This window comes from Myzus persicae, unplaced genomic scaffold (genome assembly GCF_001856785.1).
Source record: "Myzus persicae strain clone G006 unplaced genomic scaffold, MPER_G0061.0, whole genome shotgun sequence".
In the NCBI taxonomy this organism is placed as follows: domain Eukaryota; kingdom Metazoa; phylum Arthropoda; class Insecta; order Hemiptera; family Aphididae; genus Myzus; species Myzus persicae.
In genome coordinates, this window is record NW_019100680.1 from 272,915 (window position 1) to 296,186 (window position 23,272).

The window sequence follows — 23,272 nt, forward strand, 5'->3', positions numbered from 1 at the left end:
CCCCCCCCCCCCCCCCCCCCCCCCCCGACAATTCGTAGCGCACCCGTCCGGCAATTGTTTTAACGTTGTTTCGCGTACTCGCGTGTGCATACAATATATAGTTAATAGGTGGCGGTGGTGAAAAGACACGCGTCCGGGGCCGGCGACGATTTATAGTGGTCGCCGCCGAGTGGCTGACAGAGACGACAACAACAAAACAAACACGCGGCCCCGGGCGGAGGGTGGGCGGCAAGCGACGCGCTAAAACTTTTTACCCCGACCCGTCGCCTAAATAAAAAAAAAATAAAACTACTCTGAATAACAAACAAAACGGCCTTTCCGATAGTTTTGTCCGCAGTGAGTAGCGAGAGAATACTATTTCAGGAAGCCGAACTCGAAGAATTTATATACCCTCCCGCCCATTAGCGGCAGTCGTGTTTCCGTCTGTCGAGTTTTATTTTTTGTTCTCAATATCGTAAATCTATATTCAGTCAATTTCAGATGCATTTACCTCGGTACAGCTTGATCTCGATTTAATGAATCGCGTGCGTCTTCGTTGTTTATATTGATTTAATCTGCGGTAGTTGTATCTATAATTTTTATTTTAACGTCGTGCAGCCGGACTGTCGCGATAAATATTATTACATTTCTGATTTGTTAATATTTACTCATCCACATTTCTATTTACCGTGCTTAAAATCAAAGTACCCTAAATTTAATCAAATTAATATCAACCGAACAAAACACACAAACAATATTAATTCAAACCTTACAATATATTATTGTAATTATTAATGAAGCCAAATAATTGATTTTGTGTTTATATGTTTAGTGATGAATGTTATTTGATATCATGTACAGATAATCCAAAACCAGTCATCCATATTTAGGTTTTCAGCTTTAGATGTTATATTGTGGTTTTAAAATAATAAATAATTATCGTCGAATACTATACTAGGTAGGTGTAAATTACCGCAAATGCATACATGCAGAAATAAGCGATTCTTCGTGTGTATAATAAGTTTTGTCTAATAACAGAACTCGTTGAAAATTTATAATTCGAGAAAAATCAAAATGAAGCAAAACTTTCATTATACTAGTATGTTGAATATTTTACTATATTAAATACATAGGTATGTATTTATATATTTTTATATTTTATACAATTTTCAAGCACTTTCGTAGTAAAAAATGTACTATACCTAATATAAGATCAACAAAACATAGCTTTAAATTTTAACAATAATTTTAAGACAGACATAGTTGGATGAAAACATCACGTGTTAAATCATACCACAGCAATAATTAAAGAATAACATTATTTAGTTTGTACAGCATAGAGTACCTAAATAAATTCTGGTGTGGACCGCAGACAAACATGATAACATTACCAGAAAGACGAGCGTTTCTACTACCATATTACTGTTTTTGTATTGTGTAAGGATTTCATTTCGTTTATTAGCTTTTACAGATTATTACGTGTTACATATTACACTCGACAAACTATCATACACTTTTTAGGAAAATGATTTGAATACAATATGCATTATGCATAAACAAAATCATCACTTTAGAAAATAAAACATTTTTAATAAAAAAATATGATTTGACATTATTTTTGGTTGTAAAAATAAAGAACTTAAAAATACTACTTAATATACTTACCTGTTTATAATGTTTATATATCGTACAAGCACACCCATTTATACTCATCGATACTTTCTGATGGTTGTTGAATACAAATCGAATCCGTGTGACGAAATTAATTTTATAGAAATATTAAAATGAAAAATAAGACCTCACTATAATTTTAAAATATTAATATTGAATACTATTAAGTTCCCTATTAGAATCAAATTTAATAAATGTACAATAATGTAAATGTAATAACGTTAAAGGCTACTGTCTCGTTCGATATTAATTTATACAAACGTTAAACGACAATAACTGCACCATATTCACGACAGAATTTATGTGCACTGCCGGTGTCTAAAACTAATGGGATGGGGTGCAAGAGTAAAGATGGTTATTTGAAGATCGAAATTTAGTGTTACATCCCGAGGGCGCCCCGATGAGCGGGGGTGGGGGAGTGGAGTCGAGAAACGACGCCAAAAGATAGGGAGCACGGCATCGTTTGATTTACCATCTTCGCTACCACCGCCGGTAAGCCACGACCTTATAAGCTATTATGATTATTATTATTAATATTATTGCCTACCTTCTGATATAATGATAATGATGGTGGTTCTATCTTAATAATTTAGTGTTCAATAATAATATTATTCATGTGAAAATAAATTATAATTTATATACAAGCGGGCCAACATTCATTCTGAAAAAAATGAACGATATTCGTCTATAAAAACTAATATTACTGAAAACACTCACATTCCTAACTAATCGGTCGTACTTTGAATGTTGTCGTCGAATCATACCATTTCAAATTACATATTATACGTCATTACCCAATGTGACGGTGAGAGAGCAATCTTCGGAATAGGATAATAAATTATCTATAGACATTTATTATACTCTAAAATACTTACGTATAGTAATATTATGTTCTTAAATGAAAATCAACGAAATGTTTAAATGGTTTGGTTAGAACGTTACCCGAATTGTACTTATAAGTATAATAGCACAATAGCTACATGAATTGCTTAATTTGAGCTTCACAACTTAACCACATACAACACTTTCCACCTCACTCGTAGAAGGTCCGTTCCATTACTAAGAGGGATAAATGCCAACAAATCGCATCTGGGAATGGTTGAATCAAAAGCGTTAGCATTTATTCAAAGCCCAAAATTCTAATAAATTCTAATATATTATACACAGTGCACACACAAATGCACGTAATCACTATTCACTACTTATTCACTTCATGTGCCAATGCCTATATTAAAATTAGTGCTCAAACGTTAAGCTTTTAGATTTCACTATTTTCAAGTGAATAAAATATATTTTATTCTCATCGAATCGTATCAAATCATAATTCCAATCAACCTTATATTAATGTTGTATCATGAGGTTAATAAAATCATTTTTTTACTAAATGAAATGTTTGATGGGTGATATAGACGTCTGTTTTTGGAAAAAAACATTAGTGTTGATCTTACAGCAGTTGTTCTATGAATAGAATCCTATGTATCTGCTACAAAATGTAAAGATAAACAAGACAGTACTTTAAGGTAACTTGAAAATTGGGACCTATATGTGGCCTCACTCTTACATCGATGCTGAGATTTATAATAAACGAGTTGTAAAGGACGAAAATATTGTGTTTGCTCACACCGTAATTATAGAAAATTTTGATTTTGGAGCACGCAGATTTATTTTTTTTCTCTTCTTCAATGGGATTTCGAACAGCGATTGTTCAGAACAGTACATATTAATAGGTCCCCACGAATTAATCGCATTTCATTTTTTATTTTTCAACCCCCAAAAACTGCTGCTAATGTATTTTAACGTATCTCGCGCTATTTCTCTCCTCGGATTTTTCATGTTTATATTAATATCCATCCACATCCATCCTAATAGAACAATTGATTTTATTGGCTCTCTTCTTGCAAAAACGATTCATCCATCGTAAATTGGTCAATAAAAACGCTCCGCATGTCACCCGCCTTTCAACCCCTTTACAAGCTGTACCAGCACCGAACGAACATCCCTCCGGTCCTGAGTGGTTGCCACCCGGTTTCGGGAAAAATCCAAGTATAAAATTTAATTGCGTTCCTGATTACCCTTTTTATAATATTGTATACAAATATAGCACAAGCAGCAATAAAGCGATTCTGGTTTAATTTATTGTGAGGGGAGAGATGGAAGAAAGTGCAAGTCTCGTGGTGAAAGACCGGTGCTGCTGCTGCTGCTGGTTTTAGCTGGTATAGACGATTAACAAAGTCCGTTCTTCGGTTAGCATCTCCAGTTCTATGATCACGTCCTATAAGACACGTGTTTATCGACGGAAGGTGTTTTCATGATTATTAATACCCTTGCCATTTATCCCCACAACTGACCAAGCATGCTTTATGCATTAGTTCTCTATCATATCAGTCACAAATATGTATTCATACTATTATTAAATACCATCGCATTTCGTCCATAGATATTGAAGTAAAATTACTTTATCACTTAATATGTCATGTGGCAGCATACCTTCTATTAGTTTTTATACTAAAAATAACTCCTTTAAGTATACCAGAAAATCGAATGTAATAATATTAACGGTTATTGATCTATGCACTCACATACATTAGTACTTATGGTAACTACAATTTTTAAAGTAGAGCATTATAAAATGCTTATGAATAATAATAGTCAAAGATCAAAATAATATTTGAGCAATTTGTAGCTATTGTAAGTGATTCAATCACTATTATAATATTTCGTGTGCATTATTATTATCTATCGAAAAAGGTAAAAAATAAAAACATTCATGCTACGAAATTGCATACACGATGCGCCGTGTTAGAACTAAACATTTTATTATTATATTCTGTTTCTAATAATACAATATTATGTTATGTTTGTCAAAGAAATATGAAATGCTGTGTTTAAAATTTTCAGTCGTTGGTGATAGTACACCAAGGTCATTCCGGAGGTTTGTTTTGTTATTTTTTATTATTACTATTTTTTTTTTTTTTTTGATGACAGCGCCAAAATAATTTATATTGGGTCGACAACACGCGTCTATTAGCGATGTCGGCCCTCGCGCGTGATGTCTCGTTTAGGGTTTAACTCTACAAATTACATTTATTCCCTATGCTTTCGAATTCCCAAGGAAATCTAGGAACGTGTATAAATAATATTATTTTAAAGTTGTACAAAGATTAAATATGCATCTGGTTCTTGTATAACCTACATAATTGAATATGATAATAAATATGAATATCTGCATGCCTTGACTCTTGAATTTCTTATTTTTATGTTTGGAAAATTATAGAGAATTTTTATTTTTCTCTCAAACTTTAATTAGAAGATTTTAAGGGTTTATTTTTAATTGTTTTCAACACATTATAATACACAATGTACGCGTAATATCATTTCCGAACGAAGAAGTTTCTGTTTACGAAATTTAATTGCTATTAATTATAACAATGTAATTATTATGTTGGTTTTTTCTATCTGAACAATTTTGAATAAACGATATATTTTTGGTATTATTATATAATTAAAAATGTTTTGAGCCAAATGAAATCCTTCGTCGTGTTTGTTAAATACAATTGATTCAAACGGCTAGAGAATAGCTGATAACGACAATCATTCTAGTGAAATAATATAAAATAAACTTGCGTTCGTTTGAAAAAAATATAAGTTCTTTCATCATTTTTGATATAATACAGGTATAAAACCATTCATTCCCATTCCAAGATGATAAAACTCTGTGTATTGTAGGTTAACTTTTAAAAAATGATAAAAAAATATTTCTCAGTTTTATTGACTATATTTTTGTTTTTTTGTTTTTACTAAGAATTGTATTAAAATATATTAACATTGTTTAAGTTATGAATTTTTATGTTGTTGTTGTCTTCAGTAGGGCTCCATAAACTCCATTATATGTATGTAAATACCTTTTAAGGATATTATTGAACGTTTACGGTCACTGAATCGAATGATATTTTAAAAGTCCTCTAGAATAAAATACTTGCAACTTGAACATTTATAATAACTTACTAGTGGTACATTCAAACCAATGTCTAGTATATGTGAATTATTGATTTTCATGGTATACATTTTTACAGTGGTAATTCAAGCATATATTTTCGCTTTATAATAATTGCTTATTGTCTTTTTATCTTGTTTATAATGTAAGAAGTGATTATACTCTAAAAATTCGATGGAGTAGGTGTAGATAGTTTTCACATGAATTAATACTTTGAGTGGAATTTTTAAGCTGAGTATATTTATTATTATTGACGCAATTCTTTACTATACTATTTTTATCTTTAAAAATCATGTTGAATTCAATTGTATCAAGTTATCCGGTGGCACAGTTGTTGTTGTTATTATTATGCTATAACAAGCCAATTATAGTATTTAAAATTATTTTTATGAATCGTATGTATTATGTCTGATACAATGTGTTTCAATAAACCAATATTTTTATGAATTTTTCTTCTGTATGTTTTTTTTTTGCTTTCTCAGAAGTTACTCTTTCCTTTTAGCCCTCTAAAATCACAAATATTATCATGTTTAATAATAAATGGTTGTGGTATGGTGAAAATGTAAATAATTAAAATTACATTATTTAAATTTGTTCGGGGAAAAAAACTCGATTCTCGGAGCCCCTCAGAGGATTAAATTAATTCTTTATCCACAGTCGCGTCGCTTTTATACCGTAAAATGGTGCCTATAGGAACGAATGCGAGATAAAAACAATAATAAAATTACATGTAGGTAAGCGTGTCTAATGTCAGTAGCAGTGCAATGGGATGCTGGTCGGCGAACATAGAGTAGATCACACAGGAAGGAGGGGTGGAAGGAGGCGATTGAGGAGCCGGTAGACAAACTATAAAAGTTTACCTACCCTTAAAAGTGAGCGAGAAAAGTTTTTCACTTTTGAAAGGCTATTAGTTATGTGCGGGTCGCTTCGAGAATGATTTCTCCGTACCTATATATATATGTGTGTGTGTGTGTGTGTGTGTGTGTGTGTGTGTGTAGGCGGCAGCGCTGGAGATAAATACGAAAGATAATAGGTAGGAAAAAAACACTATAATACCTTTAATGAGGTATTACGTGTTTAGGGCGAGGGCCGATTAAAAACTTAACGGGACGGAGGAACGGGGGGGAAGATGGTCACGGGAGATAGCGATGGAGAAAAATGAAACGGAAGTATATTCAATTACTCTGTATATACAAGCCACTCATTTCAGCCCCGCGGTGAAATTTCTGTTTTTATTTATAGTCCCTCAACCGTTGTTCGTTTCGGTACGACGAGACGGGTACTGCCCTCAGCTAATAATAATGTGACCGGAAATTAATATTTTTTAATTCGGTCTATTGCAGTATAATGCGAAGTGCTTGAAATATAAATCACTGTTTGGTTTTCATTATAATTTTGAAATGTTTTTTTTTAAAAATTAATTTTTTTTTTTACGAGAACTGTATAAAAATGAAAATCATTTTTTAACGTAGTCAGAATTGCGAATGCTTCTAAGTTTACTCGCCGACAATAATTCATCGGTTGTTTTAATACAGTCGACAATTATATTACAAATAATGATTCGACACGAAAGTACATTTTTCAATTTATATTTTTCCCGACCGCCAAACCGCAGTGCCATATATTACTTTATTATAATATATATATATATATATATATATAGAACATTGCAGCAATCCTATATTATTGTACCGTGCGATAAATGATAATGTCGAGTGATTTCGCAAATCCCACAATAATAACGGTAATTTGTCCGTTCAAATATATAACCGACCACTCGATCAGTTAAATTCGATCGATATGTACACGGCGGTGCCTGCTTATTCGTACCTCCCTGTAAACAGAAGGACGAAATTCTTATTTATTAGACGCCACATATTTTACAGACAGTCGGGATCCTTTTAAGTCGGGGAATTTTTATTTACTCGGAGGCCAATATTTTTAGGAGTTAATAATACCTATCACGGATATTATAATCCTACGTTTGGACGTTAAATCATAGTAAGTTACGATACGTTTTCCCGAGCACTTAAGTGATTTGAAACAATTTTTTTTCCGTCTGAGAGCGAAAAACTTTTTTTTTTTACGACTCCCAAAGATTTATTGCTCGACCACAATGATATGTTCACGTTCATATATTTCAAAGAGTACATTATATATATATATATATATGTGGCCGTACAATATATTATATAATATATATACATTATGATTTACAATATTGAAACGAATAAATCTTATTACGCATGTAATGCGTTCAGATGGGGTAGTTTTATGTTATACGTCGTGTGTTATGTGAAAATTAACAAATTACTTATTATGTTATTTATAATAATTCATTACTGTATATATTTTTAGACCTATTGTTAGTGGTTGCATTTCTTGAGAACGTTCTTGATTGATTTTTTTTTTTATTCAAATCTCTTATTTATTACTATATTCTGGTTAGAGTACCAGAATTTGTATTTCAAGTAATATCGGTACCATGAAAATGCTTGTGTTATTATCATTAAAAAGGAAAACAATAACATGTAAATTAAATGCGTTCGTCAAATGTATAATATGCACGGCGATATTGATTCGATCGATCCTACACTCGTCTATACGAAACTTAGTTTTAATTTTTTACCGTCTACTTACTTGATCGCACTATACATACTTACTACAATCGCTATTACTTGTGAATATTCACAAAAACTATCAATATTTACATAATATATAACAATATTATGATATAATAACGTAATAATACACCTATTGTACAAGCGTTCCGTACGATGTATTATTATGGTTTGCGATTGTATTCGGGGTATACTTACCTATTCTATAACAGATGTCTTTCAAAAAAAAAAAAAAGTTTCGCCTTAAATGCGTTTCTACAAAACATCGGATCAGTGAAAAGTTTTGTCATTTTCGAAACGGGCTTCCGTCAAAACCGATCCATTGAATTATTGTATTATTACAAGTGACAATATCGTGTCGTCGGTGCGCGTGATCGTTCGCTCACTGATATCAATAGAAATAATAATAATACTATAATATGACCAACGATTTACCGGACTTAACGCGGACGGTGATGGAACACCCGGCTGGGGCCGAGGGGGTGCGGTGTGAACTTTTATGGTTACGTCAGCGCTCGTGCAGAGTGCGTCCCCGGTGTAGTTTATATGCTCGTATGTATAATATTTTATGGGTTCGCGCGGTTTAGTTTAGGGTGGAAATTCCATCGCGATTTAGCGCATTTGGTGAATTCACCGCCATTCATACGAACACCGAGTGAATATTCTCGCTGAATTGATTTCTATATTATTTTGCTGCGGTTGCACAGCCCGCGCTTGTACCCTGCCTCGGACCGTTTCTCCGAATATACTGGAAAGAAAAAAAAATGGTACGAAATGATAATGGCGAGCGCAACGGTATAATCTTTGCAGCAGTGATATGGAAATGCTCCGTTTATCGACGTCGTCGCCTATGAATTGTAATGCGCGTTATTGTCGACTTTTACGGTTATTCCGTTTGCTCGCAAATGACGTCCCGCGGTATAATGCAAAACGGGCTTATTCGTTTTTAGTTTCCAGCTGAATTCCACGGCAATGCTTATCCCAAAAACAGTTATGCGAATACATATAGGTACGCAACAAATACTATGACCTCAGTTCCGAATAACACAATAATGATAATAGTTATACCTAACCCGTAAAGCGCGATCGAAAAATTGTGTTTCAAAATTAAAATGACTACGTATGTTGTAATATTATTATCATTCTACACATAAAACTCACCGTGCCTAAATGCAATTAGAAAATTAATACTATTAATAGGAAGCATTTTAATTTTGTATTTGAGTCCGATTTCGTGAAGAACAAAATACAAATCTTTTTTAAATTATAAAAAAAAACAACGAACGATCGACATAGCATTGCTTAATAAATTAAAGGATAAATATAAACTCCGTTGTATGGTTTTTTCTTATGTGTAAATTAAATTTAAAAAAATAAAATATAAAAAAATAAAATAATAATAAAATAATATTCAATTTGGAAATTTTGATGAGTGACCTTCACTGAAGGTTTTTACTTTTTTCCCACAAAATAAAAAAATGATATAATATATTTTAATTATTCATATTTTTGAAATATATATTTTTTGATATATTTTAATAAATGTTGATTTTTTTGTCTTTCATTTTAGTTCGTCCGTTATCAATTAAATTGGTTGGTGAAAATCGTCCACTATCTGCAGATTCACCTGTAAACGTCAGTTGCCGAGTCACAGGCGCAAAACCGCCACCAATCATCACCTGGTGGAAAGATGCTACTCAAATGACAGATGCCAAACAAATAGTAAGTTATCCCAACATTAATATCTAACAAAATTGACTTCGTAAGGCGACGGGACTGGTACATTTTTCGGAAAAAATATTAAAATATGCCTATAAATGAATTAATAACTATTATGATCCGTTCGCCGTCTATAAACTACCTTCTTCTGTAAATTTAATTTCTTTTTTTAAATTATATTCGATTTCGGATGAATAACCGTGTAATGAATAATTCAAAATACATGAAAAATATCTTAGAACGTTTAGTTACATACGATATAGCTGTAAAATACTCGCATAATAAAAATATTGTGAATATATAAAATGGATTTAACATCAAAATTAGTTCTTAACTTTTTGATATTTTTTGAACCATGAAAGTGGTTTGATTTATTTTTCGACATTAAGCGTAGATTGCAAATTATCATGACGTACATATTCTAATATTCTAATAATTCAATATTGTAATTTTTTTTTTATTTGTAACATTTTGGTAGAATTAAAATGTCCGTGTATTTTTGAGTAACTATTGATTAATCAAGAGTCGCCCAGATAGTCAATAATTAGCAAACTGACTATATGTGGTAAATTTTTTGTTGAGGATTTCAACTGAGAGAAAAAAAAGTCCCTACTCATTATATCTCAGATTTTGTTGAGAACCCCATTATGCATTATAACGAAATTTTTTTATATAATGCAAATAGTGAACAAAAAATCAGTTGAGACGTCATACCTGGCAGGTTTATTTTTTTTCCCCGCTCATTTTTCACCAAGCAAATGGCTATGTTTTAGTAATATGATGACCTCGGATTAGGACAAAGAATTGAACAAATCCCCACTAACGAGGTGCTACTTCAAACACCCCTCTTCATACGTGTCTGCTGTCTACACGTTTATCAAACTGGGCGATTAAGGTACCTTGCTTTTTTTTCCTCAAATATTTTCTACGTTCAAAGTTCAAACAGACAAATAAATATTATATTATTTTCGGTTTTTTCGGTTAAAAATGAATACTCTTTAACTTGTATTATCCATCTTAAGATTTGTTTAATGATTAAACATGCTAACTAGTTCCTGTTTAATGTATGTATTATATTGATGTGCACATTGTTATAATTTTGTTTATTATTCGTTTCAGTTTAATAACTTTATTTGTGACAAGTTATCATATATTAGTCAGATAAATACAATTATAGTATAGTGGTGTAGTCTTATAACTTTTTCAGTTGACATACGCGTAGGGTAATTATTTAAGTTTTATTTTTTTTTTAATTTACAATTTAAAGTCTGCACTCTAGTTGACATTAAGTAAAATGATACTGGAATATAATAAATAGAATAAAAATAGAATCCAATCCCCGACTTCCTTGAGAATCAGGACGGGGGAGGTCCTTAGACATCCTAGCCTATTAAGCGACGAGGTCAACTGGTGGCAACTGGCAAGCCAGTGGGAAGAAAGGCGTCTTCGACAGAGACCGTCCTATAAGCCCTTATGGACTTCGGTGCGACAGTTCTATGTGGCCTCCTTAGAATGGTTCTAGTTTTGGCCGTGGTATTTACTGCAGACGACCAGACCAGAACAGCGTACAGAAATTGTCTCTCTACTACAGTACCGAAAAGTTTCCTCTTTCACAGGGTCCACTTCTGTTCCACATTAGCCATTTTATAATATTGCCAATTTAAAATTTATACTGTATTACTAAAAATTTAATAATACTATGGATATTCAAATAGGTTGACAGACTGTACCGCTTACAACCATGTTTAGTATCCAATAATTTGTCATTGAACTCAAACTAACACATCAAATTTCAGTGACCAACTCAATACTGAAAAACACTGGATATTTGCTCTAATAAAGTAATGGTAATTTCCCGCCTTTTTAAGTGCTTAATTTCCTAGTAAATATCAGTTCAATAATGTTTTTATATGAAACAAATTCAACAGAATTATCGTTTTTGAAATTCATCCGTTTTCATAAAATTCATTAATTTAATCCTCTCTGTATTTTATTCGAATAATCCACGATACAGCGTTTGAATTGGACACAATGGTATCACTTCTTCTAAGTAACGTTTAAGGTTTCGACAAATATAACTGACTTAATTAGAACTGATGTATACACAACGAGTGGTAAATAATTAGTAGAAAATATGTATTTTAGTTTGTAGATATAACAAAATGATTTGTGTATTTCACACACCGGTTAATTTCAACTGAAAAAATTGGGTGCATTCAATTTATTAAATAAAAATTATTATTATTTATGACTTTTTCCTTTAGACTTAAATATAAACTAAAACGTCATTTTTTAATTACTGGTTTACTTGGGTAGGTACCGAAAGTGTAGTTGTATAAAAAAAATATTAAATAGAAGTCCGGTAATCGGAGCACATGGTAGTGCGCCGAGAGAGTCCCAGCAATACTAGTGTATATTTACACGAAAGGTTTCTCCTGGTTTTTCAAACCCTCATACCTCTGCTTACTCTTGACTTTTGAAACTTGAAACTTGAAATATAGATTAAGCTTAAAGAGCTTACATTGAACAAATTTTATCCCTTAATATTAAGCCTTTCCAAAAGGAGAACACTTCAGTGTTATACATTTTGTTGCGTACCTACTGACCAACTGACTGACTGATTATCAAAATTATTAGGTACTTTACATAGAATTATAAACGTGGTATTTGGCAAACATTTAGGTCTTCTAGTGCAAAAAAAAGGAAAAATCTAAAATTCAATTTGTTTTTAAAGTAGTGACACTTGAGGGTTATGTAGGAGAGTATTTCTAAAATTTTACAAAACCAACAAACCATAGTGTATCATAATACAAAAGATAACATAAGTATGCAAAAACCAGTAAAAAGGAATGATATTCAACAAAAACCTGACTATGAAAAAAGTCTCAGGCTTCCTTCAAAAAAAAGTCTGCCTTTCAAAGTAGTGATATCTACAAATCGGCCAAGTCTGATCTTTCTTCAATCAATAACCTATACACAACATTGTGTAATACATTCTTATGTAACAAATCTCTTTTTTTATTTTATTGCTTATAACTTTGATAATTTCAGAGAAAAATGTCCCAGTTGTAATATTTCAGTTATCAACCACGCCAAAGAGACAAAATTAGAAGAAACAGCCTTGTGATGAGTAGTACAATTATAAGAGATTTGTTACTCATGAATTTATTTGTGTATTAAAGTTATTCAATAGTTCAGACTCGGCCGCAATGTAAATACCACATCTTTGATATTCAGACTATGTTTGAAGGGGGTCAAAGACTTGGCGGTTTTTTACGGTTAGGTTTTTGTTGAGTAATAATTATCAACAAATTAAATTATTAAAGTATATTCTATTTTTAACATTTGTTCATATATGTATCATATTATATAAACACTTAATATTGGATTCTTTTTCCAGAACTACAATCTATGATTATTTACTATCATAGAAACATTCGGATATAGGAAAATAAAACTAAAACGACATGGCGCTAAAATATCTTGTTTATACGTTGTGCCTGTAAAGAACGCGTGGTCATAACATAACGTTGAAAACTTTCTCTTTCGAGTTTCGATTGAACTCGCCCAAAACCATCGTTAACAGTATAGTTACTCTCAACACAGTAAACACCAAACACACATATACATTCATTGCCTTTTGTTTTTTTCTCTCTATATACATCCGATCACGACGTAAATTACGTTAAATCTTCTGGCTGTCCAGTATTGAAAGCCTCCTCTTACCGCCCTCTGATGTTATATATTATCCCTCATTTTGATGCTCTATGGCTGTAATAAAATATATATTATTTCGGTATTGCGGAAGGAGCTTCGGAAGTTTGTTAAAGTACATATACCTCGATTGGTTAGTCGACTCACCAATAATATATTATATTGTATTATGTATACAATGATATCGTGTCTATAAAATAATTCATTTTATAAATATCTTTAATGGTGATTGTAAATGGCAATTTTTTTAAACTTCGAACAATTGTACTATCAATATAACAGTGTTGATTTCTGTGTAATTAGTTTTAGATTCTGAAATTAAACGCAATCAATAAAAATGAGCGTCTTAAATGGTCTTCAAATACTATTCCACTAATTACTATTATATTATATATGTTACATATTATAAAACTGATAGTCAGTTCAGTTACTCTAAATATACTGAAATTAAGTGTCTTACCAAATGATTGACAATTATTTTGTTAAGCCCCACTTCATTGCAATTGCCACCACCGACTTATTCCGATTATGATCTTGTGATGTATGATCTTGATTAAATAGTACTAATTCTGAACAATCATAGTTTATAGATTTTAATGTTTACTTTTCACATAATATTTATATAAAAGAATATATTATGAATTCAAGATAGTCAATAATAAATAATTCTTAATTCCAGCAATTAACAAAAAAATAACCATTCAATAAATTTAATAAAAATGATTTCAAATAATTATTCATGTAAGAATAATAATTCATATGATATTTGTTTTATCTTAAACCTATAAAGAGGATATTTTATATTTTTTGAGTGCCTACTCAAAATTATTTCCCGAAAAATATACACATTATTGGACAGACAGTTGCGTTTTTAATTCCCCACTGAATTCAATATTGAATAAAAAAAAAAAGAGTGAATAAATTATGAATTGAATTCTTAAGTTTATTACGTTCATAATGCGCCTCAATCGCACCTATAATATATTATACAGTTATATTATTATAATTTTCTCAAATCGTATTCAAAAGAGGGTAATAATAACACTTTCCATTTTGTCATGGTTTTATTTTTTATTTTTTTATAAATACGTGCAAAGGGGTTGGTTATTCACAGTCTAGAAAATGCGCCATAAGAAAAATTACGATTTGAAAGGAACACTAAATGGGGTGAGAACGTTTCGAAAATTAAATTTAAACGTCCACTTTCTGAAGAATGTGTGTTGTTAAAACTGCGTTGAAATTACATTTGTAAATTGTGTCGGTTGAAATTTACATATCCTGCAATTTGCAGCGCTCGAGAAGAAAAATGCTTTTTATTTTTTATTTTAAATTACGTAGTGTACGTACATTAACCCCTTCGTTCGTTTGTTCGGTTTTATTTTTTATTATTATTATTCATCCGTTCGGCTACGAAATATTGTTCTCTCGCACAAGCCAGAAGGGTATCTACGTATATTATATTATACGTACACGGAGAGCGAGCGCCGCCTCTGGATGTCGTCCAACACTATTTTCGCGTTTTTCCTTCCGATTTCCACCACACATCTACCAACGACCACCCCTTCCCCCAACATACACACACACAAAATGCACGCAGCCACGTTCGTCTGGGCCTTTTTGTTCCTCAACGTTTCCGCGCGTCCTCCTGCAGCCGCCCGCCATACTATAATATAACGTCTGTTATTAGATTTCGCCCCGGGGCCGGTGATTAACGGAATGAATTCGAAATCGTCTGAGCGTGAGAATCAGAGAAGAGAAAACGGACGGAAACGGTCGTATACGGTCAGCACGTATTGTTATTATTAATACGTCTGTAAATACCCCCCACCCTTAACTCGGTGGCAAGATAAAAACTATTGCGAGTATATTATTTTTCACTCAGATGAACACGCGCAGAGACAGGTCGTACACGGGGCCACCCACAACCCCACATTACCCCCCCCCCACCGTTCGCTATTGTGTGTCGACTGCATAACTACGCCACTACATTATTATAATATTATTATGTATATAGTAATTGAGTACAGTCACCGTATCTCGTCCGTACGACAAAATTACTTGTAATGTTCCAAACGACCGGCGCCACGGGACCATCGCCGCTAATAACCAATGAGCTATAATAATATAGCGACGTATTAATAATATCATAATGTACGCGAATATTATAACCGCACGAAGTTCGGTAAACTGTTTTCCATTTTCATCGTCATCGCGATATCGTAATAGTTTATTGTCGGAGATCGATCGATATATCGAGTCGCACAGCCCGGTGGCGCGCGTCGTACCAGAAATACCTACGCTAAAAGAGAAGAATCGGCATAACTAAAGACAATAAAGCTACGTGTGGTTCGGTACCATAACGCGGTCGTGGTCATTGTTATGGTCATCGCACGACGAGGATATCCTCAGACATACGACCAGACGTCACTGTTATGTGGTCTTGTGTAATGAAGCACAAAGCACGGCTAGTAGATATTATTATAACAACGAAAGGCACAATTTTTTTTTCAGCACAATTATTATTATACGTAATATGTGTGACAACTGTGTTTTTATGCGTGCAATATGTATGATATTAACGATTAAAACGGGAATACGAAAATATAACTTATTTTAATATCATCTGACAATACGACGAAGGTCACCACGCCAACAGCGTATACAAAGAGATGCAAGACTTGTAACACACACACACACACACACACTTTATATTATTATGTATATTATATCTGTATGTATGCAATGTGCGCTTATTATTTGTGAACTCTAACAGTATTATCGTATACGAATATGCGTGAAAATTTACATTGTTCCTTGACCCACAATACCGGATCCAGATCATGCATAATATGACATAAAAATATGACCTTATCTTTTTGGTGAGAAAATAAAAACAATAAAACAACAAACAATAATAATATTATAATATTATACTACTAGAAATTCGTGAAAATATCCAAACATCTGTATTGCGTAGTATTGCAACGTTTTGATGATGCTGCAAAATTTAAATCGGATCATAAGCCACGGCCATAACGAACATTGATGACCAGTTATCGGGATTCGTAACGCTAAAAAAAAACACCAGCTATCGTTCTTTTGTTTATGTTGTACAACACTAAAAAAGCGCAACCGTCTAGAATCGCTGCCAATATAGTACATCGGTGAACACAAAAGTAATTAGTTTTTTTTTTATCATTGTCGTTTGTATAAACGACTAGCAGTTTTGTCGAAGAAATATTTAGCGGAACGCCAAACCATTGTTTTCGGTAGAAACATGAATGTATAATAATGGATTTTGATGAGCGAAAAAAAACACAAAAATTATAATTAGATAAACACGGTTTTAATTAAAACATTGAAACGTGTATAATAAATAATAACATATTCGTATTTATCGTGTACTTTTTTTCGTAAAATAGTGATAATAGTTGATATTATTATAGTTTACGGCAATCGTCGATAACCGATGGTTGTATGTCTTTTATACGAAAAACCGCGGTCATATACAGAGTAATGGCGTCTGTCGCGCACCAAATTGGTTCACGTCGAAAACTGCAATAACATATTATATATCATTCGATTTATTTGCAGCACCCGATTTTCGAGACATTAGTTTTGTCAGTAAATGCTCGTTTTCCGTTTTCATATAAGTATAACTACTACTTCTTTTAACTGCCATTGGTTTTCGCGTATACCTACGCCATACTGCAGTACTGCACAAACACACTTCAACCTTTTGAAGTTTAGCGGTTCCGGTGCGGTTGATATTTTCCTCGTCATTATCCAATCTCGTTTGTAATATCTATACACTAGCCATATCATTGCCAATCAGCTTTAAAAATAACGAGAGAAAAAAAAAAAAACGCAGACATCAACGATTTGGATCACGAAAACTACATTGGTACGCGGCGTACGGTATTGTATAATTCTACAGCGTGCAGGTCGTTGTACGTGACCACGCTCCAGGGCCTTGTGGGGGGGGGGGCTCCATAACAATATCGCTACATTAGAACGAACCGCCCCGGGGCGGACAAAAGGTTTGGGGGCCGAGAAAATAATATAATATAGGTGCCGGCGGAGAGGGTCTACCACGACGACTCGACCTCTGCAAGTCCCGGGCCGCCACCCCGAGGCTCCTCGTGTACGCCGTACGTCCGGAGACACCGATAACTACTGTAATCCGATAACACCGACTTATAAGATATACACGTGTGCATCGTGGCATCCCGACGTCGTCGCAGGTATGGGAATTACACGAAATTTCTGCGTTCGTCGTGCTGATAAAACGTCGGACAAACGTCTCGACAAATGTCGCGGTACCGGTATATCATCGTGTTATTATGGGCAATTGTTTGGTTATTGTTTTTCGGCAAATCGTTTCGTCGTCACATTATTGGTACGACTGCAGCGGGTAAGCAACCATTATGATAGCTGGGGTGTGAGGTGGCATGACCATCAAAAGAATTTAACGGTCTGTAAAAATATATTGAACCCGGAGTTGTGAAGATCGTGTGTAACGCGGCAAAGTCGATCTGATCGTTTCAAACGGGGGGAGGGGGGGGGGTTGTAACGTATTAAATCATCATTAATCGTTAGTAATGAGTATATATTATGTAATATATTGGTATATTTTGATGAGAAATGAATTGTTAATGTCGAAAATCATGCGCGTATTCACCGTAATATTTATCAATTATTATTTTTAGTGGCGTTCACTCCAGCTACTTGGCTGCCAGTGGATGTTTTCATTTTTTTTTTTTTTTATCAACGATAAAGGTAGACGGTTGGGCATCAATACAAGCACTGCACTCGAGCCGGGAGTACCAAAACGTGCTTTGCGATAGTTTTTTCATAGTTTAAAAGTATCGCATCTAGCAATGAGAAAGTTAGAAAAATCAATGGAAAAAAAATCAACTAATATATAATTACGACGATAATGGTTATAACATACAAATATAGCCATTATACGTCACTATTTACCGTACTACCAAATCACCATTGTCTCGATTCCGCTGAAGGGTACTTAATAAATTATATAACATGTATTATATTGTACGTCTTAAATGATATCTAATTAACTAGCTATGCGCTTAATTTCATGGGTTTCAACTTGCTTGAAAACAATTCCGGTTAAGGATTTCGGGAAATTACTTAGACGTTGTGATACAGCTTCGGTAACTTTGGTGTGGGCCTAAAGTTGCTGGTCAATAAGTCACCATAAATTTAGAATGTGATTTCTGACTTCGTCGCTTTCGCAACTTCCAGAATATAATATGACATCTCCGCATCACTGCAGGATTTCACGAGTTTGAAAGGGATTCTTCATAATCTGCTTTAAAATAAAATTACCTCAACTAAAATATTATTGACATTCATGACTTTACAAATCAGGCAATTTAAAACTTCTTACTTAAAATAAATCAAAAACACTGTTGTTTTTCTTCCCACCATAAAAATACCCAAACAAGTGTGGTGAAGTTTTAACATTGCAATTTAGAACTAATTAGGACAGAAAGATTAAGATTTCAATTTACAATTTGAGCACAAGCTGCATAACCAGTAACCATTGGTCGAGTAATGTGTGATTCTTTGGAAAATGAAATATATTTGGAGAATCGATATCGATTTTTGCTGGTCCTAACATCTGTAGACACACTTTTCTGAAGTTTGGTCGACCTCTCTTATACTATAATACTGTTGTTAATAATTAATGCTTTAATACTACACATTATTATTTATTAGATATCGTAATAAATTAAAAACATTTTATTATATATTATGCAGTAATATTATGAATGTATTATAAGCTTTAGCGATGTCAAATGAAACGTTCATGAAATAATATATTGTAAAAGATACGCCACTCCAGAACCATCTTGATTCGTTAAAGTGAGATTGATTATGATTCGTATGAATGTCAAACTGTGGTTACATATAACTCATAGGTAGTAAGACACAAAAATAATATATTATATGTGTGTGTTGTGTTTGTGTTAGTGTGAAATTTAATTATTCTGAACAATATTAAAGTAGAAACGTTGTATTTTATTTTTACGTATTACTTTGTTTTCGACTGTATAAAACGTATTTATTAACACTTTCAAACAATGCGTTGTCACAATAACTTTAATTGTGAAGTCTTACTTTGTGTCCTGTATACTTATGTATTGTAATACCTACACAGTACACAGGTTGTCCTTGGTTATAAAATTGTTCTTACACAATAATATATACACAGTATACATTCAATTATGTTGCTGAACTCATTTTAAAAAAAAATCTGAATTTCTATGTAAAAATAAAGTCATCAACCTTTTATTTAAATTATGGACTTCGAATGTAATTATTTATTACTCACAGCATCGAGTTTATGAAACATTTCAAAGATGCGTTTAATTTGCATTTTTTAAGCAAATGTACAATGGTGCACATCTTGTGTGTGAACTGAGTACCCAATCTCATTTAAAACGTTAACATTTCGCTTAAGAACGGAAAACTTTATGACTATTGAGACTAAACTAAAATTGAAAAAAAAGGCCAGAAAAGGTATATGATTACATAACGAGATATCACATCGGAGTCGGCATTTGTGGCGGGCTCGTGGCCAACAAAATATAAACGCTGACAATACGATTTTTTGCGGTCGTTAGAAAGATTTTTTTTATCATAAAATATTCAAAGCAGCGTTATGTTTAAACGAATAAATTAAGTTTTGTCGTTTTAATTTTTTTTTCTGACCGCAGGATTGGAAGAAGTTTTTTGCTCCTTGTACATCCATTTCTCTCTTTGTTACTCGTTCACTAAAAATATGAAACAATTTATTGAAATATTTTATTCTATGGACCATCATCTAAATTTTAAAAACAAAAACTGAAAATTCTTCTTCTCATTCTCAAACAAAACGTAGATTGTAATATTTAAGTAGGTATGCATTTTAAACAATCCTTGAATGGTGTATTGACACGATAAAAACTTTACTGTAAGTTATTATGGCCATGCAAAAAGTTTTTTTTTATTAAGAGGATGTCTGCTCATAGCAAACATAGCAAATTTTCGTTCTTCAGAACCAATTTTGTTTTTACCACAAATGATTGTATTTTGTTTAATACCAGAGTGAGTTAATCTGCTATCAAACTTTAAGGTAAGAATTTACGTTTATACGTTGGTTTTTATAATACATCTAGTCCCAAACAAGTTATGAACATCAAAATATCGTAAAAAAACAACATATATACACATACAGCGTTTTTAAACTAGTATATATTCACTTAAAGTTTGATGGTAGATAGGTCGGTATTATAAAAGCAAACAGCACAATCTGCTTAATGCAAATTCGACATATTATAAAGATACAACATAATAGCTGGTGTGACGTACTCTTAATTATTAATTTTAGTTTTCAAAATAATACACTATTAGGTATACGTAATGATTTTCACGCATTGGAGGACAAAATTTAGGGTGCAAAATAAAAAGAAGGGAAGTCATATTTTTAATCCAATCCATACCTCTATAGTATCGAATTATAAAAATTATAAAATTTATTTCCAAACATTTTAACTCTTGATATCTTAGTGTTTATCCAGTTGGCTCGTGAACATATTCATGCTGGCCACCCCCGATCTATACGGTGAAAAGTCTCGTGACCTCACCGAGCATGTCATAGTTCGGGGATACTAGAGTAGACTCGTCTAAAAGTACACAAAGTAGCTAATGTGTACCTATTTAATGACAAACCTCTCACCCATACCCCGTGGAACCGGAGAACTTCTCTCAGAAATACGTTCATATTCTATAGGTATGGGTACTATGAAATAAAAGTTTGGTGCGCACGGGAGACAGACCTGCGGGAAGATAAATGAAACCTTTAGTTCCAATTGGTAACACGTGTGCGGTAAGTGATGACACGTTGAAGAGTTACCGAGATAATGTATTATATCTATTACGTTGTCACTACATGTATATACGTTGTGGTGTGTTTAAGGTCTTTTATCTGCAGATGCCTGCTGCTGTGCTGCTCGCTAAACATTTATCGTCGGAATATAACGATCTCTTTTATTTTCTATATATTTTGGTCTTTGTAAAAATTTAATTAAGTCAAAAACGTTAAGCCGGCGATGGTTTTTTCATCATAATAATATGATGAGCACCAAAAACATCTCCACCAGACATTTCTTTTGTGAATACGATATTATTTTTTTTCTTTTGATAACATCAAATCTTTTATTTTTTTTATTGTTAATATTAGAAAACAATAAAATAATGCAAATTAATATACAGTATATTGAACGTATATATTATTATAATGTAGGTATGTAACTATAAGTTTGGAAGCCATCGTGTGTAATCGTGTGAATTATTTTATAGTATTTACTATAAGTTTAAGAAAAACTGTTTTTTCGTATAGAAATTAGCTATAACGTCGGTATATGGTCCTGAAAAGTACCATGTCATCAACGGAGAGAGAGAATAGTATTATGGCTTGATAGAAATAGATTTCTACGAAAGGGAGCAAGAAGGAAAATAATCAAAGTATATAAGATATACAAGTCAGATATACAGTGTGTATAACAGTAGACCATTGAATAATAAGCCACTCCCATTAATACCATTTCCAAAGTTAGATATGACCTTTTATCAGTACATATTATATATATATATATATATATTATTTACGTCATATAATGTGTAAAATAATTAATAAGATAAGATATCTGAGCATTTAGATAGCACACATACAGAAACAAGGGGCTGTTGTTATTTTAGACGATACAAATTTTTGTCCCATTTCACGAGCCAAAGTCAGCCGAGAAGTAAGGTTTTTGGTCTGCTGAATGTTCCATACGACCCTACCTACCTAACCCTACAGTTAATCAAAATATATTAGAAAATATATCGCTAAACCGTAACCTCGCTGTGCCCCGTCATATCTGATGTATGTTATAAACAATCAACGCAATTATAACATCAATGCTGAATTTGTTTATTGTGCTCACTTTTTTTGAGTACCTACTTAACACAACTAAAAAGTATAATTTAATTTTGTCCAACAGACCAGTCCGGATGGTAACATAACTACGAGTGTTCTGACATTTACTCCAGCGATCAAAGACTCGGACAACACCTTGAGCTGCCGAGCAGAGAGCGGCAAACCGGATACCGTTAACAACAGACACAGCGGCAAACCCGATGGTCGCCAACCTCAAGCAGTCGATGTTGATTCTTCTGATGGATGGAAAATAAACATATTTCGTGAGTATTACATCAATAATATGCATATATATATATATAATCGGGATTTGTACGCAAGAGCATAAAAAAAAATTTCTAATCTTGTGATTTCATAGATTCTGCGCCTTGGTAATATACGTGCTGCATTTTTTTGTCCTCAATATTTTAATCGTTTCGAACTTATTGTTGCAACTATATTATACCAGCTACTAAATTGATTACTTTTTTGATAATCACTTTAAGACATTTTTGACACGATATCGTAAACGTTTATTAAATACTTATAATAACTCTCTTTATTGTGATGATACGTTTGTACTTAAATGCAATAAAAAGATTG

General features: G+C 32.7%; 1 protein-coding gene across 1 annotated transcript in view; it reads left to right on the forward strand.

Moving 5' to 3' along the window:
• The window catches only part of LOC111040726 (nephrin-like), a 155,111-nt gene that overhangs the window by 87,514 nt on the left and 44,325 nt on the right, over positions 1-23,272 (forward strand). The window contains exons 5-6 of the mRNA XM_022324738.1: positions 9,836-9,987; positions 22,755-22,953. Of these exons, the coding sequence (XP_022180430.1) occupies positions 9,836-9,987; positions 22,755-22,953 (351 nt within the window). The remainder of the gene's footprint in view (positions 1-9,835; positions 9,988-22,754; positions 22,954-23,272) is intronic.